The sequence below is a fragment of the Rattus norvegicus genome, chromosome 8, assembly GCF_021556685.1.
Source record: "Rattus norvegicus strain SHRSP/BbbUtx chromosome 8, alternate assembly SHRSP_T2T, whole genome shotgun sequence".
Lineage (NCBI taxonomy): Eukaryota > Metazoa > Chordata > Mammalia > Rodentia > Muridae > Rattus > Rattus norvegicus.
Window position 1 is genome coordinate 53188150 of NC_141541.1, and position 22825 is coordinate 53210974.

Consider the following 22825-nt stretch of genomic DNA (forward strand, 5'->3'; position numbering starts at 1 on the left):
TCATGGAATATCAAGGGGGAACCTTCAAGGTCATGCACTCTAGAAAGGCAGGTATGGCCAGCATAGTATCAGCACTGCTCCCTTGTCCCCTCAAGATCATTAGCCCTTCCTGAGAGTGTGCCCTGTCCAGTGCTGGGCTCTAAAGGTGCATGTGCCATGGCTCTGCTCTTGGGGACGTTTTCTATCAGGGCTAGACACTGACAAAGAAGGGGGGCAGAGACCACATCTGAACAGACTTCCTTCACTCCTCCTGCTCTTCAGTCCCTGGACTCACCTGTCACTCCAGGCTTTTCAGGGAAGTTCTTGACACAGTGTTCCTCATCCTCCCCCGAGGCACAGTCAAGGTGGCCATCACACATCTGGCCCCTCGGAATGAAGGTCAGGGGATTTCCGCAGATGAAGTAGTATTTATCCAGAACCACTTTGACTGGAAGGTACATTAGGGAGGGTCAAGCAGGCGGCTAGGGACAGAGAGGGTTGCTTTTTCTGAAAGTCAGGCTGGCAGGAGGCAGGCAGTCAATTTAAACAATGAATCTTTTTTTTGGTGTGTGTGTGTGTGTGTGTGTGTGTGTGTGTGTGTGTGTGTGTGTGTGTGTGTGTATGCCCACTTGCACAACTTTTGGGAGTTACCTTCAGGTGTTTTGTTATAGTAATGTAAAGCTAACTAACACACCTGCATCAGGCTGGGCCAACTAAGGTTGAGAAGAAAGGATTTTGGGTTTTATCCATCTCACAACCACCCTGGGCTCTCAAGGATAGAGGTGGTGTCTGATGTGTGGACACCCACTCTTACTACGATGAGAACCTGGTCAGTCAGAGAACTGGAGTCTCATCCCAGTCTCTGTACCTGCTTGCCTGGCCTGGGCTTTGAACCTCAGTGTCCAACTATAGAATTAAGGGTTCAAGCAGAAGCTCTCTGTGCCATCCAATGGGTAGTATCTGTATCTGCTGCTACAGCAAGTGTCATCTGAGCTCTAAATAAGGCTCCCCAAGGGCGGGCAAGCCTTGCCCAGGTTGTATAGGCACCGCATGCCCACGGTCTCAGCTCTTAGCTTTTAACCCAGGCTTTTGACATAAGGTTTCTCATTGCTATTCATGATGCTTAAAGGCATTTCATACTCCAGAGGCTCAGTGGACTTCTTTCTGGGCACACAGGTTCCACAAGGAGCCTTGAAGCCCATCCCTGTCTCCTAAGCTTGTCTCCTATGCTCAGTTCCCTGCTGTGAGAGCCATGGTCAGTCCCTGCTGTAACTTTGGAAATCATTGTCACAGAGCGTGCTGCCTAAGATGACATCAGAGTTAATGAAGACCAAGCTGGGGTGGGCAGAGGGTTCTACCTGCCTGGTCATCTTCCCTAGTACCTCCTCTCCTCCGCTCTCCACAGGCAGAAATACTCTCTAGCCTGACAGATAGTAGGGTTGCCAGATACCCCATCCAACCCCCTCACCCTGCTCCTCCACCAGCTGTCAGTTTGCAGGAGATGGGAAGGAGGCGGCTGGAGGGTGGGTACCTCTGCCACTGTCTGTGTGGGTTTGGAATGGGTGCCACGTGCATAGCAACCATCTGGAAAAGAAGCCATCTGGGAGAACTGGGGGATTTGCTTACCTTCCCCTTGCACTTAGAAGAAGGTTCCCATCAAAGCAGGGGTGGAGACATGAGGTTTGAAGATTCACCCCCCCCCAAAAAAAACTTTGTGCAGATCACCTGCCTATCATGTGGGTGGGAGGACTGGGGAGGTCTGTGGCTGGCTGAGGGGGTGAGGGTGAGCATGGGGGGCTCCTGTACTGTCACCTATGGGGGTGGCGTGGGGTGAAGCTGTATGGGGGCTATAACTCACTGAGGAGGGCCACAATCCCGAGGGCTATCAGGCTCAGAATCACCGCGATGATGGGGATCCCCACCTTTTTGAAGGTCTCCAGGGGACTTCGGGGTTTGCGAAAGGGAGGGACATCTGCAAGGAGAAAGACAGAGGGAGGATGGTGCAGTGAACACTCAGAACCCAGTCCTACCAAGGCCCATAGCCCTCTGCCCCTGGCCTGTATCAGGATGCCCTGGTGACAGTTTGGTGACAGTTTGACAGTTATCCCTGCAGGCAAGGCTGAGCCTTGTGAACACATCTTCTCCCACCTACCCTCCCTCGCCCAGATTCACCTATCTTTCATAACCATTTCTCAAAGGAGTTGGCAGTGCCTGCCGCCTCCCCTTGTCTTGCCCTACCTTGTACAAGATGTCACTCTTGCTGGGCCTGACCTGTACCTGCCCTGGGAGGGGCCCAAGCTTGTCACACATGTACTTGGGTGCTTACCATGATATATGAGAATTTTATCATTTATCCTGCCCCATTCTTGAATATTTTTTTATTTTTAATCAACACATAATTATATTTTGGGGGGTATAGTGTAACATTTTAACAAATGTATGTGCTACATAATGGTAAGGTCAGGGTAATTACTGTTTGTCCTGTAAGACGTTTATTTTTGTGCATGTGTTGGGAACGTCCAGAATTCTCTCACTATCTCTTCTGGAACATCGAATGTCATCAACTGCAGTTACCCCCAGTGCTGGAGAACATTAGACTTTACTCCTTTGTTCCTCTTCAGTTGTTTCTCCAATCATTTTTATTTAAAGGGCAGGAGAACTAGGTCATGTAGCACAGGCTAACCTCATGTTCTATATGCAGACCAGTATGACCTTGAACTTGTGATCCTTCAGGTGCTTAGATTTGAGGCATACACCACCACCACTGTTCTCAGACGTGTTGGGGCATGCAGCAGAAGGGTTTGTACAAATTAGGCAAGCATCCTACCATCTGAGCCTCACCCCTAGCCCAATGCCTTAATCTTCGCCTCCCCAAATAGTGAGGGTGTAGCAGAGTTTTGAGGAACACTTGTGAGTTGTTATTATGTATTATGAGGACCCCACCTCCAAGTTAGTTCAACACACAGCAAGCCCCCAGCCTGGTCCCTGTCTTTAAGGAGATTAGAGTTGGGGGCGGGGAGGCAAACAGGACAAATGGCAGTCCACCAGGTGGAAGAAGGTAGAGTAGAGACATCACCAGAGGGATTCTGGGAAAATATTCCCGAGCGGATGATAGTTTGATACAGGAAAAAAAAAAAAAAACCAGGAAACAGGGGCTCTGGGACAGTTCAGACTCAGGCACAGCAGGGTACTGTGAGCATCTAGTGTCCTTGGGTATGAAGTGGGTCAAAGCCTGTTGGGTGGTAGAACAACAAAGTCCTTTTGTGGAGACTTGAAAACCAGACTAGGGTTTGGCATTTGTCCTGACAGCACTAAGGAGCCATGGAACGCTTTGAACAAGAAAGGGTATGTGATGAGACTGTTGTCCCATTGTCCTGGGGGAGGAGGGTTGAAATGAAAGACTTTGGGACCAGGGAATGCATATAGAAGACTATCATTGCCTAAAAATTGTAAAACAAACAAACAAACAAACAAACAAACAAACAAACAAAAAACCCCAACCAATCAAACAAGCAGTTACGTTTGCTTCATACAGTGTCATAGTTTGAATCTGAAATGATACAACAGGCTCATAGTTTTTCAATGTTTGGTCCCCAAATGGTGTCACTATTTTGGAAATGTCTAGAAACTTGGGGAGTTAAGGCTTAGCTGGAGAAAGTAGATCCCCGAGGGTGTATATTTGGGAGCCTACTTTCTTTGCCTGCTTCTTAAATTTCCTTTTATTGTGTCCCATTTTCTGCAACATCATGTGAGTTGCTCTGTTACACCCTTTCATGGACTGGGACATTCTGGAGCTATTTCAGAATGAGTCCTGTGTCCATGAAGTTGTGTCAGGTGTATCGGCCACAGTGACACAAAAGAACACACGGCTAGCCAAGGACACGGGGCGTGACAAGGTTGTGAAAAGTTCTCAGTTGGCATCAAAGGCAGGTTCCGGGTCTTTGCAGGTGCCTTTCCTTCAGGCAAAGAACTCAGGAGGCATTCGGGGCCCTTTCTCCCAAGGAGAGCTGGGTAAGAGGCACCAGAGCTTCCGAGACCTGGGAAGCAGTAGGCAGGCTTTTCTGCTTTCCCATCTACATGGCTCACTCCCTCAGCTTCTTCCAACCTCTTTTTCAAGTCTCCTTCGTGTGAGCCTACCCTGGATCTTCCTGTTTAAGGTGGGACCACTGCGTGTTCACCATCCTCTCCCCTTGCCTGCTTTCCCCCCAAAGCACTTATCATCGCTGACCTGCTTTGGCAGGTTTTCTGTCTCCTTCTACCCCTCCCTGAAATGGAAACGAAGCCACCATGAAGACAGTGTCTTCTGTGCACTTCTGAGTCTCCAGCGCCTAGAGCACAGCCCGCAGCAGACACCCAACTAGTGTCCACAGAATGGGAAACACTCCAACCTTGGCTCTGTTCTCTTAGGTGCATCCTGTCTGTCCTTCCCCCAGCTCTCACTTTATTCTGCCTCAGACAGTATCAGTCATGTGTCTGCTCTACCCACTGTCCTCTGCTCAGCTGATACTCAGACCGATGTATGCCAGAGGCCAGTGCCCCATAAATGATGGTATCAATGACTGTTGATAAGAGAGCTCAAATGTTGTGCTTCTCTATGGAGAGTTTGAACTGTACAGAGGCCCAGCACTGGGTATGTAAATAAGACGTGGTATGGCCTGTAAATTGCGAGGGCCTGGCACAAAGCAGATTATTGACAATGCTAGCTGGTCCTGTTTTTAAAGTCCACACACCAAGTCTTTAGAATTATTCTGCTTCTGTCGCCACGGATGCATCAATATTTTGTTCAGTCATCCATGCGTGATTTGTTTACTGGTCACTGACTCTGGGGGACATGAGGTTGATTTGTTTCCATGGTTAGCAAACATTCTGTTGGATTGTGTTCTGACTGTTTCAGAGAAAATCTGCTTCCCTTCTCTGGAAGGGATGTTCCTCAGGAAGGAACTTAAGCTAAATTTCAGAAATTTCCTCCCTGCCTGTGGTTGTTTCTTCTGTCCGTTTGTCCCGCCTTTTGCTTCTAGATAGGGCTTCCAGGAAGGTGGTTTTTACCTTGTCCCTTCCCCCTTCAGTGACAACAGGGACTCTTGTCACATTCACTTCTGGACTTTTGTACTCTGAACCTTCTAAGCCGTGTAATTGACTTCATTTACTGACCCAAGTGGATTTCACTGCTAATTCAGCATTCACACACACACACACACACACACACACACACACACACACACACACAGTCACAGTCACATCCACAGGCTGGCTTTCTGGTGTTGAATGACATGAGTGTTATTCCAGACCTCTGGGACTCAGGATCTCAGGCCCCGATCCTTTACCACTCCCACCCCCTCATGCTCACTCTCCTCCCTGTGGCTGGCTGACTCATCCAGCCTGGTTAACACAGCATTCCCCATCACTTGAGCAGCTGCACAGTCTCTCCCTTCAGATTCCTTTCCACCAGGTGTTCTGGTTTGGCAGTTCTTGGGTTTGTTCGTTGGGTGAGGCACAGGGAGAGCCAGGGGAAGCCTGGTGTTCTTTGGGGACTCTATGGTCTACTGTTACATTAACTCCAGAGTACAAAGGAGGTACTGTTTCTACTCGCTGAGTTATTGTTTCTGGTTATTATTAACTTGTGATTCAAATAAGACGTTAGCATGAGTGGGATTGGCCACTGTCTTACGGACGTGTTCCTCATTCACTTGTCTTGTCGATGTGTAGGCTATCAGAAGTAAGTGTCAATGATTCAAAAAAATATAACAAGAGAGGTAAAACCCTTAAAACTGGGAGCTTTTTTACTTATTCACTAATCTGTCTCCTATAGTCAGAAATCCACAGCTATTTTCTGTTCTACCAGTAAAACACCAGAGCCCTGAATTCTTGGTGGCATGAACTCCATGTGACTGGGGCCTACACTGCCCAACTCCATGCAGATCAGGCTTGGCTGGGGAGTCATGTTCTTGGCCCTTAGGTCTGCTGGTCACATTTCCTCCAACACCAAACCTTTTTTTTTTTTTTTTTTTTTTAAAAAAGAGAACAAATTTTGGAACATATGAGTACTTAGTGCTTTTCGCTGAGTGATGGATGGATTGTGGACTGGTGGACTGACGTCACACGTAGCATTTAGCACGATGGTGGTTCACTCAGTAGCTGAGGTCAAAGGCCCGGGGACATGAACTTACCATGGTTGTTCAGGGGTTGGCCACTGTCTGGCTCCTGCAATTGAAGGAGAAAGGTTAAGTTGAGTGAGGGGATCTCTAAGATCCAGACTAACAGGACTCACTTCCTAGATGTATTCTTCCTGCTGTGTCTGTCTAAGCTACTGGTTGAAATGAAAAATCCACCCGTACCCCATTTGACCTGGCTCGACTGGTTTGCTACTTGTAGAGACTACTCAGGAGCCTCAGATATGCTCGGCTGCTGGATGCTATCTGTGTTGCTTTTCCCTTTGTCAATCATTTGCTTACTTTTACATCTATTGTATTTTTTTTTTGTAGAGACTTGAATAAAGGTGATACTTAAGTGTCCAATAATGTCAAAAGATGCTCATTGCAATTATCCATTACATAAATATAAACTCAGGCTTCAGCAAAAATCGCTCTCACTATCTAGACGTCAGAATGGCTAAAGTTAAAAACACTGACAATATTAAGTGTTGGTGAGAACACAGGACAGGGAGCAACTGGGATGTCTATGCTTGTTAGTGGGATATAAACTATAGCAGTGCTTTGATTAAATGATGTGATAGTAACCACAGGGCTGGTTTATAATTTGATGGCTCAGCAGATCTACTATGGTGCATAATCACCACAAAGAAGTGCTTATACATATCTAGCAAATACCCTTGAGTTTTTACAGCAGCATTGCTTGTAATGGCTAAACACTGGAAAACCCCCTAATGCCTGAGTAGCTAAATAGATTGTGAATTATCTACACAACAGAATTTCAGCAATAGACAGGAACAAACTTCTTACAATTACCCTTTTTATCTAAAAATAATTTTGTGTGTATGGGAATTTTGCCTGCATGTATGTCTGTGTACCACTTCTGTGCCTGGTGCCTGTGGAGGTCAGAAGAGGGCATCAGATCGATGGTTAAGAAGAGCTCTCACCCACTGAGCTACCTCTCCAACCCCCTGCTACTCTATGCTGTCAGCTTTGTTGGACTCAAAAATGCCTATGAAAGACTGTGGAGATGGCTCAGTTGGTTAACCGCTTGAAGTTAATAAGCATGAAGACCTGAGTTTAGATTGCTAGCACCCACATAAGGCTGGGTGTAGTGGCACGCCACTATAGTCCTGGCTCTGAGGAGGTGGAGACAGGAGAATCCCGAGACTTGCTGCCATCTAGCCTAGAAAAATCAGTGATCTCCAATTTCAGGAAAAGACCGGGTCTCAAAAAAAAGGTGGAGAGCAATCAAGGAATACACCTACCATAGACCTCCACATACACATGATACACCCATGTACATACATGTACACATACACACAAACATGTGCACACACATACACAGAAGTGCCTAAGACATGGTGAATCACATCTCTGAATATGTCTGTGTTGACATCTCCAGAACTGATGAGATCATTGGTCTAATGGATTAATTGACTGAGGGATTCATAAACACATTGGCATTACTGGGAAACGGTAAAAGACAGTCTCCACTACCCACCCTCTCTTGCATGTAGCCAAGTATCTATCAGGTAAGCTCTCTGCTTCTGTCCATGAGTCAGATCAACCCTTCCTCCTTTAAATCATTTCTGTCAAATGCTTTCTCACAAGAACACAGCAGCAACCAAACCAAGGCTAACGGCAACGATGGGGACGAACTTCATGACATCACGACAAAAGAACTAAGCACTGAGAAGCATGCACTGCCCAGTGACATTGACACATGGGCACAGAGACAGAAGGTAAAGGTTAGGGTGCCAGCAGTCAGAACAGCGTTACTGCCTGGGAAGTGGGGTGGTTATAGGAAGAAGCCCAATGGATTGTTCTGGTGTACTGAGAAACTTCTAGACCTTGCTTTGGGTGTTGGCTACACTGGATTTACGTGTGTTAGACCTTCACTGTGAGGTATATTTTAGGGAGGAGCTATTTGCTGCATGTGGATTATACCTAATAAAGCAGGCAAGCCCAAACAAAAGTCTGCTAGGATACTGGGCATTTCTGAGAGTGTGGTCCTAGCTCTGCAATGACACGCGTGCACAAACACACGCACAGGCATTTCCTACATTTGCTCACTCCCTCCCATGTGCGCTCAGTGCACACACAACCACAGGGGGTCAAACATGGGGGCTACTTGAGCAGAGACTCACATGCAAAGTACATTTACTCCTTTCTCTGCAGGCAAGGGCCAGAGGGAGGGTGATGTCCAGGTTCCCATTCTCTGAGCCCCTTTTAATCTCTGAGTCCCTCAGAGCCTTCTGCCCTTTCAGGTCTTGTAGAGGGTGGGGAGTTCCTGAGTTCTGTCTGTTAAGCCTCTAAGGAGGGACTTGATTACCAGTACTGCACCAAGGTTGCAGATACCAGAGGCAATGGGAGAAAGCAGCAGGATCCTGTACACATCCTACTGGGGATTTTTTCTGGTCCCATATGGGAGAGAAAAGACTTATTCTAAGCTCTGGATGTGTGGAAATCCTAAATTGGTTACAAAGGAATACTTGGGGACTATCTATTCTCATGGTTAAACATGGGGGTCCCAATGATGGTCAGGAGCTCCTTCCTGCCTCCCTGTCCTTCTGCATTCAAGTCTGCAGTCTTCTGGAGGGGTGCCAGGCTTTGCCCTTCGATGTTGTTAGGCCTTGGCTGGCTGATGCAATAGTCCACAAGGACCGAGTAGGAATACAGGCTCTACTTCCTACTGACTGTGGACTTTAGGGAAAGAAACGAAATGAGCCTTCTGGTGGGATGTGCCAAGGTCACACTTGGCCACCATTTCCTGCCTGCCCATCCACCGTGCTTCCACGGCCTTTTTCTGGGCAGTCTCCACTTCTCTGCCTTTTCCTGTTTCTTATTTTTTTTTATTTAAGATTTTATTTTAAATTGGCAAATAATAATAGCCCTGGTCTCACTTCTCACCTCTGTACTCTTAATGTTAAGATCAGGCTTGTGCCTGTGCACAACTGGACACACCTCTGGGCTCTGCTCACTCCCATGCTCTTCTTGGTCATCGCCAAGCTGGGTGGAGGGGAGAACTTTCAGGATGAGGATGAGAACAGATCAGAGCAGTTGGCCTTGTGGACTCCTGGTCAGGAGATAACAATACCAACAGCGGTTTACACACAGCAGGCAAAGAACTTCCATTTAACTTAGTCAGTTCCAGATTAAAAAGGACTGAAACCAAGTGTGTGGTAACTGCGGTGGTTAGCATTAAATCATGGCTAAAGTAAACAGATGAGTGGGAAATACTCATACCGTGCCAGGGCCCGATCCCCTGAGAGGCAGATGTCGGAGATCACTAAGCATTCGTCCCAGCAGACAGGGAGAGGTGCCCAAAAAGACAACCGAGAGCTACACCCCTTGGAGGGCCTGGGGGTGGTGATGACAAGTAGATAAGCCAGAAAAAACCCACAGGGTTTGGGGAGCCTGAAGAAGAAAGTGGGGTTAAGAAAAGAGAGTGTCGACATGAAGACAGGGTCAAGGGAAAGGGTGAGAGAGGTCACATGTGAGTAGTGACTGGATGACAGGAAGGGGCTGGCACTCAGGAGCGAGTGTGTGTGATTGAGGAGCTGCAGAGAACTAGGCACGGTTGGAGGGGAGGCAGAGGAATTAGAGAAGGAGATGATTGTGTGTGTTTGCAACTTTAACACCATGGGCTCTGTCATGCCCTCAGACATCGGTTAAGCAAGTTAAGGTGTCTGCTGAGATGTGGAAGGCTAGAGGAGGTTGTGGACATTAAGAGCATCCGTTCAGTGGGCCTTCCCATCGGTGCATTCTTCTATATAGACTCTACCTGTGTGTATACGCCTCCATCAATTGGAGCAGGTAGGATGAATTTCTTTTGTGTATTACTACTACTACTACTACTACTACTACTACTACTACTACTACTACTATTATTATTATTACTAATTCCCTAGGCATTGACTGTACCCATAATGGGTGAAGGATTATACTAGAAGCCAGGACACAGAAGCAACAACAATAGCAGTAGCAGCAGCAGCAGCAGCAACAACAACAGCAGCAGCAGCAGCAGCAGCAGCAGCAGCAACAGCAACAACAACAGTGCAGTCCACACCTTTCTGCACTTTGGCCGCTCATTTTGCGCTGAACTGGCCTGATACCTCACATCAGGCAATGCTTCCCACTGCTGGCGGCTTAGTTGAGGCGTACGATAGAGAACACGGTCCTCATTTGCAAACAAAAGGCAGGAAACAGTGAGTCACCTTAAAACACAGTTCCACAGTCACGGAACCGTGACTGCCCCATTAATCACTGCATCTAAACTCTTTCCTACAATGCGTGAGATAGGGTGGATATTGAATAAATGGTGTTGAGTCCGTACATTAATGAGCCTGTCTCCGTTTTAAGACTTGGTCTTGGGCCAGCTTTTAAGAATCTGCCTGTAAATACAGTTATACAATAAAATGTTACACGGCAGTAAAAATAAACGAACTCCAAGCTATAGCAAACAAAATGGAATATTAGCAATTGAGTAACAAGGGTAAAGTCCAAACAGGTTCCCCCGGAGCTCAGAATCCTTTTCATGAAGAAGCAAGAGAATAGTAGACGTGGAACTCGGGGGTAGGCGGGGCCTACATCAGCTGAGTGCATTGAACTCGATTCCTCGGATGGTAAGTAGGTGCAGTCAATTTTTGTTAAATTAATAAGCAAAAAAGACTTCCTCTCTTACCTCAGCAGGGGCATGGGTGTGCATGTGAGAGGTGAGGAGGAATCTCATGAGTATAGACAGAAGTTGCTCTAAGCCCCAGTTGCTGTGTGGACTTACGGGAGCTTACTGTATTCTTAACCTAATGAGTTAATGAGTTTCTAATAAATCCTGTGTGAATCAATAGTGAAATATTATGAATCAAAGGCATGGTTTAGCCAACATTGTGCACTCCCGGAGAAACCAAAAGTCTGTCACCTGCCTGTGCCAAGGAGTTAGGGGAGCTTAGTAATTCTCTTGGTTCTCCTCTGTAACCTTGAAACCTTATTCTCTGCCCTTTCTGGAAGCTTCTGGGTGAACATCTTGACAGAGAGAGGTTCGAAATGGGAGGCTGTCAAACTTCCAGGAAGTGGAGATGTTGCAGATCATAGGTACCAAGGCCAGTGTCAGTGAGGCAGGTGGTGACTGGGGACCACCAATGTTAAGAGATGTTCCGAGAAGAGCAGAAAGAGGAACCGAAGTTCAGAATAAATCCTGAACTAAGGAAAGGAAAAGATGAGGCAGAGACACGTGGGTACCATGTGGTACTCAGAGACCCCAGACCCCACCAGTGGCAGGTTCAGTTGTGGTCAAGGGTGCAGTCTCTAGAGACTATTCTGGACCACTCTCCCTGAAGCCAGACAGAGGAAAGATACTATCCTAGAGTCATCAGAAGAGGGAATGTTGAAACACAACCAAAGACCAGTTGTGGTTCCTTGGCTTCATTGCTAGGAATATCTTTGATGATCCTTACTTGAGCTCAACCTCTTGAGCTGGTCACAGTTACTATGGTCCAGTCCTTGTATAGCCTGAGTGAAGGCTCCAGTCTTCACACTCCTGTCAGAGGTGCTGGCTGGGCCAGGCCACCTGCTGTATCCATTCAGACTGTACAGAGCCCCGACTCGTGAGTCCGATTCAGCCCAGGTCTACGTTAGGGCTCATCTGGAGCAAGTTTTTGCTGGCTGGAGTCTGACCACGTTGAGAATCCCTGACACAGAGCCCAGGAGGGAACAGGATGGCAGTAGAACATGGATGCTTTGTGGGCAAGCACTTGCTGTTCTCTGGTTAGCTCAGAGCATCTTCCTGCTCTGTTTTCTAGTCAGTCACTATCAAGAAACAGATTAATCCAGAAGCCACCTGTGAAGGCTGAACATTGATTTATCGATTGCAACCTTTCAAAGGTGTTATTATATTTCATCTCTAGGAATCCCAGACATTCCCACTTTGTAGAATTGAAAGCTGAGGTCCTGGTCCACAAAGTGGCTTCTGTGGTTTTAAAGCAAGTAAAGGGCAGACCCCACTCCCGGTTTGGGCTTCTGGACTCAGGGTCTGCTGTTTGCATCTCCCAGAAGTTTCCAGGACCTGTGTGGTTAAGCATTCTTAAGGGTTGTACACCCTTTTGGGTCTCTACCCTTCTGCAATGTGGTCTTGTTGCTTGTGCTTAGCCTGCGATCAACATTCAGAGACTCCCCTTGGGAGCTCTACAGCCCTTCCATGGTTGGTAGGCAAAGAGACCTGGGACCTGCTTCCTGGCTTGGCCAAAGCATCCATGAATGGTGAGGCCTTGGTGTCTGGGAATGAGGCCCAGTTACTATTATTATTGAGTCTTCCATATTTTGCCCTGTTTGCCCTTCTCAGCTCTGACTTCTCTCTCCTTCTCTCCCTCTCTCCCTCCCTCCCTGTTTTAAATCCTGGAGAGGTTCCTGGGCTTAGCTGAGTTCCAAATATCAAATGGTTCCTTTTAGCCACTACTTCAGAGAGACGACGACCCCCAGACAGCTGACCAGGCAGCTTTTGTTTTTAAACTCTACAGAAAAGCCACAAAGAAACAGCTAAGGGTGTGTGACTTGTGACTTGCTATCCAACTGGGCTACTCCTCTCGATTTCTATTGCAAATACTGGGTCCCCATCAAGCCGCTGGGAACTGTCTTTTGGAGATGGTGAAACACTTGGTTATTTCACAGTGGAATGGACAGTGGCCCCACTGGTCAATAATGAAGAGGCCCAGAGCTGTCTGCTTCTCCACAGCCCAGACATCACTTGGCTCCAGGAGGAGGTTAGCAGGAGAGCTGGACGAACAGAGTGGGGATGAGGAAGACAAACCAGGGCACCGAGAGGCTGTTTCGCTGGCTTTGTTCTCTGTGGCAGCTTTGGCATCCCGTGGGAAGGGCCCTGGCTTTCCTTGATCTCAGAGGGAAACCTTGGCGCTAAAGATGCTGCTGTTGCCAGGTGATGGATACACAGACCCTCTGAGGCTTACACAGTTGAGTTGCTGAGGCCAGTGACAGGGGGACATGAGCACCCCTGGGAGGGGTGGGGACTGCTCTCTGAGTGAGCCAAGAGACCTGGGACTGCTCACAGTTAGCAGGAAGACCTAGGCTTGGCCACAGCTAGCTCTGGTGTTCAGGGGATTCTCTAGGTAGCCTTAAGCCACTCTGACCCCCAAACCTGCACCTAACCGTCAGTCCTACCGCTGGCAGGAGTCTGCCCACCTGTGGCTATGTGTGCACTTTGATGCTTCATCAGGCTGGGAACAAGACTGTCTCTTGGGTGCCTCCACAATGCCAGGTAAGGGGTTATGGAGGGGCGCTTCATCCTGGGTGTGTATGTGTGGGGGTGATGCAGCAAGGCAGCAGTTTAAGGTGCGATCAAAGGTTTCAGTGGCAGCAGTCATGTTGTCTTCCAAGTAGTCCCTCCCTGTGACTTCAGTATGTCTGTCCAGCAAAATAGGCTAGGCACCAGCTTCACACGTCTCTACAGGGTGTTGGCTTTCTTTTAACCTAACCTCAGCCCAGCTGCTACATTAGAAACCACTGTGCCCTGTAATAAACCACAAAGGTGCTGACCTGTTGGCAATTAGAGTAGAGAACCTTACCCATTCCAAGGTATAGTAGCTGCAGGGCAAGGCCTGGGGGGCGGGAGAGAGGTGTCAGATGACCCACCTTTATCTTGGCTACCAGCCTGCCGTTCAGTTCTGTCATTTAAGAACTGAGTTTCAGCCAGGCTCTTAACTGCAGGTAGGGCCTGGAGAGGGGAGAAGAGGCAAGAATCCCTGCTTTGTGGGTGGAGGTGTGGTACAAGGTTTACAAGATCTCTGTCCTCTAGCTACACTATGGGACAATGAGCAGGCCAAGAGTGAGGCATTAGTACAGGCCTCTGGGGAGGAGGCGGCTGTAGACACCTGGCTTCCTGCAGAGGCCTTTTGCTCCAGGTGGCTCTGTTGTGATCTCCCTCTTGCAATGGCCATCAAACCCAGGGAAAGCACAATTTCCCTTCTGGCCCAGAACCACTCGCTTGTGCCCACTTTCTCTTTCCAGAACAGTCAGATGAAAAGGTTAGCTTCCTAGAGATACTCAATGACTCTCTCTCTCTCTCTCTCTCTCTCTCTCTCTCTCTCTCTCTCTCTCTGTGTGTGTGTGTGTGTGTGTGTGTGTGTGTCTGTTGTTTATGAGGCTGCAAAGGTCACACTTCCAGTCTGACATGAATTCTTGGGCTCTTGCTGTTGGAAGGGCTCATGGATACTAGAGCGTAGCTGAGTTCTCTAAATAATGTTTACCCAAACCAGGTAGCTGCCACCGCAATGCAATCTGATGTTTATAAGAGAATTCCACACATTTGATGCTGTCTTTAAAACAAAACAAAACGAAACAAAGCTTCCTTGGCTTGTCCTGAATTGCCTTTAAACTTTAAGGTACGGGAAGTGGTGGTAAGGGAAGAGGAGGTTTTATGTAGAGGGTCTGGATCCTCTGCTGAGCTGCTAAGCAATCCTGGGCAATTCTCCGTGTCTCCTGGTCCTAGCTTCCTTCCCCCTTTGCAATGTGGGTATGAATTGGCACAAACACTCCACCTGTGTCAAATGGTGTTCAAGCACACCAACAAGGTTCCCTGCAAGGGCAGAAGGGAGCAGCCTGCTTTGCTCTGATGCCTCGGGGATAGCCGGCTTCTGGTGGCTCCTTTGGCTGCTGCTGCTGCTCTGTCCGCAAAAGACACAGTGACTCTTTGATGGCTTTCCTGGGAACTCTGAACTCCAGAGCCTATAAATAGCCTTCTGGCGGCTCTTCCGGGACTTCTCTGCATTATTACCTCGTGGTTGCATAACCTAGCGTTCTTCTCCCACTTCCCCACCCACTCGAATAACCCTGCAAATGCTTTGGAAGTTTCCCCTTGCTGTGATGCCAACTGTTAGAAGAGGCATCTTGGCAGGGGATGGAGCAGGGGGCCATGACATCCTGCCACTGAGGTCTGAATCCTACCTCTGTACCCAAATGGTTTGACCACCAAGAGCCTCAATGTTATGTGTGTATGAAAAAGAGGGAAAGAGGAAGAGACAGAGACACAGAGAGACACAAAAACAGAGATTGGTTTTTAATTAAGTCTTCCTCCTAATGACCCCTAAATATGCATGGCCTCCAGCACATGGTCTGGAGTCAAGTGCAACAACTGTAATAAAATTATTTTATTCAATCAGGAAAGCACTGTTTGGGGGATGGAGACCCAGCTACACACAAGAGTCAGAATTCTTGTGCCTGTGAGCAGACAGCCTGCTCCTCTTCTTAATAATTACTGATGATATTCGAATAGAACCTGGTCAGCACCTGACATAGTAGATACTTGGAAACTATTCATTATTAACTGGTAAGTTTCACAGAGCATCTGGCATGGATGTGAGGGAAGTTGGACAGCTATTTTGATGGCTGGGTAGCAGAGGCAGGTCAGAGAAGCAAAGCCAGACAGAAGGACAAACACAGACGGCCATTCGAACCATCTGAAAGAAGAGACCCAAAAGGATTCTGAGACAATGGGGGAATTGCAGGAGCTCTCTTGGCAGAGGGAAGATTGCTGCAGCTAGAAGCACTTCCTAGAAAGGGGCATGAGGTGAGTGGGAACTGAGCCATGCAGAAGTTTCTCAAGCAGACAGAGAGAGGTCCAGATGCAGGGCCTCTCACAGCTTTGGTTACTAGGCAGTGCTGGGGTGGTTAGGTGGGGCAGGAATGGATGAGGCCAATGTCCTTCCAAATGCTGCCACTCTGGGTTTTCTGTTTTGCTTATGGAATTCTGAATTGGGTTTTAGTGAGGGCTCCAAGGCTAGAACACACAGGGCCTCATAGATCCTTCCTCAGGAGTCTGTGACCCGGGAACTACTGGCTGCTGGCTGCTGGCTGCTGGCTGCTGGCTGCTGGCTGTTGGCTTGCACCTTCTCTTGTCAGGTAAGACTGGTCTGAGGCCTGACTCACTCATCGTTCTCTCTTGGAACTTGCTGGTAGCCTAAGCTGCTCTCATATCCTTGGCGGTCCATCTCCCTCAGCTTTCAGGATGCTCAGAATACAGGTGTGAGCCACTATACCTGGCTTGGCTTTAAGGCAGTTTTCTCTAACAGTCACATGGCAATATGGGTCATGTTTTCCTCAGCAGACTGGCTGTGAAACTTTGTCTCAGCGTCTCTGAAGGTTCAAGATAATGCCCAGTGGCTTGTGTTGCTCTCCTCTACTCTGTGACCTCTGGTATCTTAGGGAGGGCTGGAGTCTGCAAAAACCCAAGCCCTTCCCTTCCCCATCCTCTTGTGTTAGTGTCTTCACTTCATACACACCTTGCTGTAAAGTCCAGCAGCATGGAGGTGGTGACATGGGATGCCCCAGTCCCATGGTAACTCAGGGAACACCGTGTGGCTGGTCCCATGGGTCTGCAACCTGATGACTTTGGAGTCTTATCTCTGTCTCCTAGAGGCAGGTGACCCTTTTCAAGACATTGGGCATCCCTGTGCCTCTATCTCATAACTTTCAAGTCTCAGAGTGATGGTGTCCTACTCAGAGGGAGACGCTTGAGCCACAGAAGCCACGCTTCTGGTAACAGGTTAGAGATGAGAAGTCTCTTGTCATGATCCCCAGTAAGACATCAGGGGTTCCAGGTCCCCAGGATAGGAGAGTGAGGATGTCTCTGTTATCAAGGTGACAGTGGGATAAAGATGCCCCAGTTACTCCCTTGATGAAAGTGCTATGGTTGTCCCCTTCTTGGTGGTATCTGTGGGAGAAGGAGGGCCGTGTTCTGCCTGAATAAGGGAAGCAGTTTATTCTTTTCCTTCTGTGCAGCCTTGGATCCGGGGGTCTAGATCTTAAATCTTCTCCCAACCTTCCGGGGTCTTTTTAGAATGTAATCTATGGTAGATGCTTAGGTACCCACTATATGAGCAGTGGAGACGTAGTGTAGGCAGACAATAGTGTAAGAAATTGAGACCACAGCCTGTGTGCCAAACATGTGTTTCTCTTCCCACCAGGGGGCAAAGTCCAGGCAGCTGTGTAGTATACCTCACGACCAAAGGCCCCTCCACACCCTGAACAGACTACCTCATTCTGTCACCTGTTTCCTCCAGAAACGTTCTTTCACCTGCCACCTAAGAATTTCCGTTTGCACATAGATTAGACCTAGAAGTGGAAAGCACTCCTGAGCAGACTGGAGGTGGCAGGAGGAGAGGGTGTTGCAGCTCTGAGCTCTGTTTCTCTGTTGCAATCTAGTGTTTAATCGGAGTGGCATGCTGGGCGGTGCAGTTAAACACATTGCAGGGGGATTGCCACACTGTCTCTGCTTGCTTGACTCTCCCAGGTCCTGTTGCTGGGGCTTCCTAGCAGGCTCGGGCCTGTCCTTCCCTCATCCCCAGCTCCTGTTTTTAGGGTTAAATATATTTTTGTTTCTGGTAGGATTAGGTACTTTGTAAGGTTGGACGTAGTGGGCCTTGCTTTCTGTATCATCTAGATTAGAATCTGGTTACAAGGGGTTCAGTTTTGAATCTCTCAGTCATTCACTCCCTACTCACTCGTACACTGACTGACCAACAGACAGACAGTCGCTGATCCACTGACTGACTGACTGCTCGTTCACTCACACACTCACTCACGCACCTGGGGACTATTTCATTCCAGGTCCATGATGTCTGAAGCTAAGATGAAAGACCAGCATTGACACTGGGGAGCTCACAGTCTGTTGGGGGTCAGTTTAAGACCATTTCAGGCCTAGGAAGCTCACTGTGACTTAGGGAGTCATTGGGAAGTTGAACTGTTTTGTTGAGGCTGATGTTTGCACCTGGGCAAGATGGAAGGCTGAAGAGAAGAGGTTCTTGGGAAATCTGAGGCCTATGAGGATTCTCAGGTCCGAGGATGTGTACCTCCAGCTGTCTCTGGGCTTTGGGAAGTTTGTCCGGAGTTCCTGAGCCCTTTGTGGGATCTGATTTTTCTCATTTCTGCTTACACCAACCATCTCCTCCCCATACTGCAGCTCCTGTCCCTACCCAGCCTTTTCTGACACCATAAGGCTGGTGCCCGTGGCTTTCTATCCTGCCTCTCACCACCATCACAGTGAATTAGTGTGGTTGCCTGATGACTCTAGATGTGCTTGTCCCCACTTCCCAGTGCTTTTCTAGGGTCTGGTGCTGATGAGGCCAGCTACACTATTGTACAAGGAGTGGGCAGAGCTGAATACTCCGGTCTTGCCTGGTAGGAAGCATGGTCCTTTGGAATGTAACCACTCAGTCGATGGCCACTGGGACCCTTCTCCAGCCTTGCCTTTCTGAGCTCAGAGGGAGACCCTGAGGCTGAGTTCTCTGATGAAGGGATCAGAGTGCATGCACCGTGACCTCTCTGCTCCTTACACAGTTTGCTCCAGCCATAGCATGCTGTCTCTTTTGTCTCTTGTCCCAACACCATCATTCTGTCTTGCTTGTCTCATGAAACTCCCTCTATGTAGACACACACTCTTCCTGGCTTCTCTGCCTGGAGAGAGCTGGCTCATCCTTTAAGATGTCCAAAGCAAGCACTTTCTCCTCTGGGGATAGCTTCCAGCCAGCCACCTTGGAGAGATTTGCCCTTTTGGCTCAGGGGTACCTTGTAATCCCTCTTTTGTGAGTACCTCTAAGGAAGCAAGCACCTAGATATTTCTCAACACCTCCACCCCTTGCCAAGCAGCTGGTTATTGGCCAGGGTGGATTAAGCAGCTGGCTCCCTAGAGCCAGTGACATCAAGTTCTCTTCCCACAGGGAGAAGGTCTGAAGAGAGAGCTTCCTTGGTACTCTCGCCAGGCTCTCCCTACTGCCTAACTTTCAGTAAGCCACCCCAAAGCCAAGGATGACATCACCAGAGTGGAGGGCTCCTGGAGTCTGTGCTTCAACCTGAGCGGGACCTCCACATGCTACCAGGCCCCTGTTGCCAGAGGGCTGGCCTATTCATTGGTCACCATCCTCCAGCCAAGCCCACAAAATACTTTGGGGGCAGTATAGGTAAGAAAAGGAAGCAACAGGGAATGCTTTCAAGGGTTGAGATGGACCTTGGGCGTTGGTAGTGGCCCTGCCTTGCTTGGATCATATTACCCTCTTCTTTGGAGCACAGTGTGCTTAGGACTTATGGAGTAGTAATGAGCCCTGGCCAGGTTGGCTACTCAGGGGTCCCCAGTTTCCCCTTTGGTCTCAGCTGCAGAGTACATATGGCATAGTCCTACTCAGGTCTCACCCTAGGCTCTCTGCACAGGCTGGTGGCTCACTGTAGCTCTCCCAGGACATAACGGGCAGAGTAAAGTCAAGGGAAACTGTTGTTAACAGACAGCTGGACTTTGACCAGCTCTTGCAGGGAGAGGCAGGTGGAGAGAGGGGAAGAGCGGGGAGAGCTGAGCCTGGCCTTGGGTTACCCCATCCTCTCCTGTGGGCGGAGAGCTGGCTTATCCTGGCCTCATCAATGGGAAAGAACTGGTTGCTACACATAGGTAGCTTAGTGGTTTGCTCAAGTACCAGAGTCTGGCAGTTCTCTTCTGCAGATTAGCAGTCATGTTGCCTGCCTTTACTCTGTGATCCTGGGCCTGACCCTGTCCATACTGACCATCTGCCTTTCTCCTTATCAGCAACATCCAACTTTCGTTTCATGGTAGCAGCATGAGTGAGATGTGGCTCTCACTTCCTGGAGTGGGTTCCTTATTACTTACAGCCTTTCGTTTACTTGGGCTTCCTGGTTTACAGGGTCTATTCACACACATTGCTTCTCTCAGCCTCTCCTCTCACCCTGTGTGCGTGTGCCAGGGATTTTGTGAACCACTCTGTTTCCCTTCTACAGGGGTAGGGAATGAGTTGAATCTCGGTGAGATTAAAGTCTCAAGACCTCACAGAGAGCTAGCGTCTTGGTATGGAGTTCTACATCAGGTTTTGTTCTTGTTAGCTACCTCAGAAATGGCACCCTGGTCAGCAGCTCATTCAAGAGGGCAACCCAGGGTCTCTCAGTGCTATAGAGCAATGGCTCACAGTCCTCCTCCAGTGACCCCAGTGGGGGCACCTCTGCACAGGACCTCCTCTGATGGAGTAGCAGGTAGGTAGTAATTTCAGTCCTAGCTCTGGTCTAGTACTGGCAAGCCAGTTCCTGGTGCTCTGCCCTCAGCTGGACACTAGCATTTTGTCAGACTTTTTGCTTGAGGGTCATTGGAAGTGTTAGGTAGCATGTACCCCTTTTTGTTGTGGGAGAGGCAGCTCCATTCTCCAAACCATTTTGTTTAGTGCTTGAGCAACTGCTGAGGATTGGGAAATGCAGGCCCACTGGCTCCTACCTTAGGCCTGATGATTATCTCTTTCCCTTCCTGGTTCTCAGTTGTCCCCCTTGGAAGAACAAGCCAGCAGCAGAAGATGCTGTAGATAGTCAACGGAGAAGAGAATTAAAGAAATCAAACAGAGGAGCTCCACAGAACCCCCAGTACAAGGGGGCCTCTCTGTACTGTTTTCTTTATAAAGGACAGGAGTGATTTTTCTCAGGGAGTGTCCAAGGATCACTGTGGTGCCAAAGTAGCCCTGGCCTTTGAAGTAACCATGACATCCTCCAGCAGACACACACGAGACAGTACACAAAGCAACAAGCATGATTTAGAAGTGATTGGTGGTAGAAGACAGCCCTGACTTCTGTGCCCACTTTCAAAGATGGCTAATGATGAAGGGAGAGGAGAACTGATGGCCTGAGAGGCTGAAAGGGGAGGTGATTTGGTTGTGACCTCTTTAATTTTTTTTTCTTTTTAAACCTGGAAGGTGTCATAGCATTCCCAGTTAATGACCCCACAGGTTACTTGAAGAGCCCTTTGTGGACAGCTGCCCTCCCCACCCTGAGGGCCCCTGTACTTACCATATTGCTTTGGTAATCCTCCTAGTTTTCTTACAGCCTGGAGCTAGATCTGTCACCCAAGACAGCAGGAGAGGGTCCTCAAATGAGCCTCATTAGGAAGCAGCTCAGAAAGCTGTGGTCAGCACTGGGCAGAGGGGGCCCAAGTGCAAAGCTGGACTTGCTCCTTGATTTCCAGCATTCTCTTCTTCCTCCTCCTTCCGCAAGCCAGCTACCACCTGCCACTATCTAGGAGTGACTTGAGGACTATGGGGTTGGTCAAGTCCTATAATTCAACTGAAGTTGCCAAACTGGAATGATTATGCTTCTTATGATCCAACACCCAGTAGTAAGGGCAGGGACAACACCTGGAGTCACTCATAGGCTCAGAACAGGTGACACACCTAAGGTGTTACACAAGCCTACCTGCTTGAATGACTTTCATCCAACCAGGAAGGCAGGAGGGCGGGCATTGATTGAGGCTAGGTGATGACAAACAACTCTTTCTCTTTCTCTCTCCTCTGGTTGTGTGACTTCTCACTGTGAGGGTGCTTTGGTTTGGCGTTGCAGGAAGTCCAAAGGGTAGATTGCTGGCTTGTGTTGGGCAGTAGGATTGGGGTGTTTGTGCGAATCTCTTTCCTAAAGAAGATGTGTGTTCTTTCTTTACCGGGATGTAGAGTGAAGCTGTTGAGTGTTGGGCTAATGAGCAACCTCCCTGGCAGGCAATGCACCTTTCAAATAGCGTACGGTTGGAAACTCACCAGTGTGCTACAGCTAGGGCTAGGTCCGCTCCTCCAGAGGCTCATTTCTGATTCATGTCCTGCCACACAGGATGGTTGGAACCACCCAAGGCCAGGGGCTGCGTGAAGTGGAACTTTGGGATTAGGTGGTGCAGCTGGAAGGGACCTGGATGCTTACGGAATCTCTGGGGCGAAACCTCCTGTCACATACAAGTTAAAAATGTATGTCCTGCCTCACACCTGGCTCTCCTGGGAGAACAGTAAGGTGTATGTCTTGGTTCTTCCGTTTAGCAATGTGCTTCTGTGCGCCATCTCGTTGATTCTCATGATAACCTTGTGGAGAACATTTTGTTCTATTTGACTGTTGAAGGCGGTGAAGAAGTTTCTGACAGAACAGTGGTGGTTGGAGCCTGAGTCCTCTCCTATTGCCAGTCAGGCAGACAGGCTGCCATCCTGACACTACAGAGGCATCAGAACACTCTGGGGATATGGTTGCTGTGGTGTCTGTTGAATAGCCTCGGTTCCATCTGAGGCCAACCCACAGGTCTTCAGGGCCTATAGGGTCTTCAGGGCCTATAGGGTCTTCAGGGTCTATAGAGTCTTCAGGGCCTATAGGGTCTTCAGGGTCTATAGGGTCTTCAGGGCCTATAGGGTCTTCAGGGTCTATAGGGTCTTCAGGGCCTATAGGGTCTTCAGGGTCTATAGGGTCTTCAGGGCCTATAGGGTCTTCAGGGCCTATAGGGTCTTCAGGGCCTATAGGGTCTTCAGGGTCTATAGGGTCTTCAGGGTCTATAGGGTCTTCAGGGTCTATAGGGTCTTCAAGGCCTATAGGGTATTCAGGGTCTATAGGGTCTTCAGGGCCTATAGGGTATTCAGGGTCTATAGGGTCTTCAGGGCCTATAGGGTATTCAGGGTCTATAGGGTCTTCAGGGCCTATAGGGTCTTCAGGGTCTATAGGGTCTTCAGGGCCTATAGGGTCTTCAGGGTCTATAGGGTCTTCAGGGCCTATAGGGTATTCAGGGTCTATAGGGTCTTCAGGGTCTATAGAGTCTTCAGGGCCTATAGGGTCTTCAGGGTCTATAGAGTCTTCAGGGCCTATAGGGTATTCAGGGTCTATAGGGTCTTCAGGGCCTATAGGGTCTTCAG

At 48.7% G+C, this 22825-nt stretch overlaps 2 protein-coding genes across 9 annotated transcripts in view; one reads left to right on the top strand and one right to left on the bottom strand.

The window, feature by feature from the left end:
- Tmprss4 (transmembrane serine protease 4) overlaps nucleotides 1–21502 on the bottom strand; it is a 32590-nt gene extending 11088 nt beyond the window's left edge. Inside the window, exons 1-5 of one of the 8 annotated variants that reach the window (XM_087563092.1) lie at nucleotides 20964–21293; nucleotides 20401–20479; nucleotides 6147–6180; nucleotides 1838–1951; nucleotides 275–427 (exon numbers count right to left, since the gene is read on the bottom strand). In XM_087563092.1, coding sequence (XP_087419218.1) covers nucleotides 275–359 — 85 coding nt within the window. In that variant the 5' untranslated portion in view covers nucleotides 360–427; nucleotides 1838–1951; nucleotides 6147–6180; nucleotides 20401–20479; nucleotides 20964–21293. Of the gene's footprint in view, nucleotides 1–274; nucleotides 428–1837; nucleotides 1952–6146; nucleotides 6181–9041; nucleotides 9208–20400; nucleotides 20480–20963 lie in introns of all 8 variants that reach the window. The other 7 variants (XM_087563094.1, XM_087563090.1, XM_087563091.1 and 4 more) reach the window with 7 other exon arrangements.
- Smim35 (small integral membrane protein 35) overlaps nucleotides 13097–22825 on the top strand; it is a 60411-nt gene continuing 50682 nt past the window's right edge. The window contains 1 exon segment of the mRNA NM_001430506.1: nucleotides 13097–13398. Coding sequence (NP_001417435.1) covers nucleotides 13392–13398 — 7 coding nt within the window. The 5' untranslated portion in view covers nucleotides 13097–13391.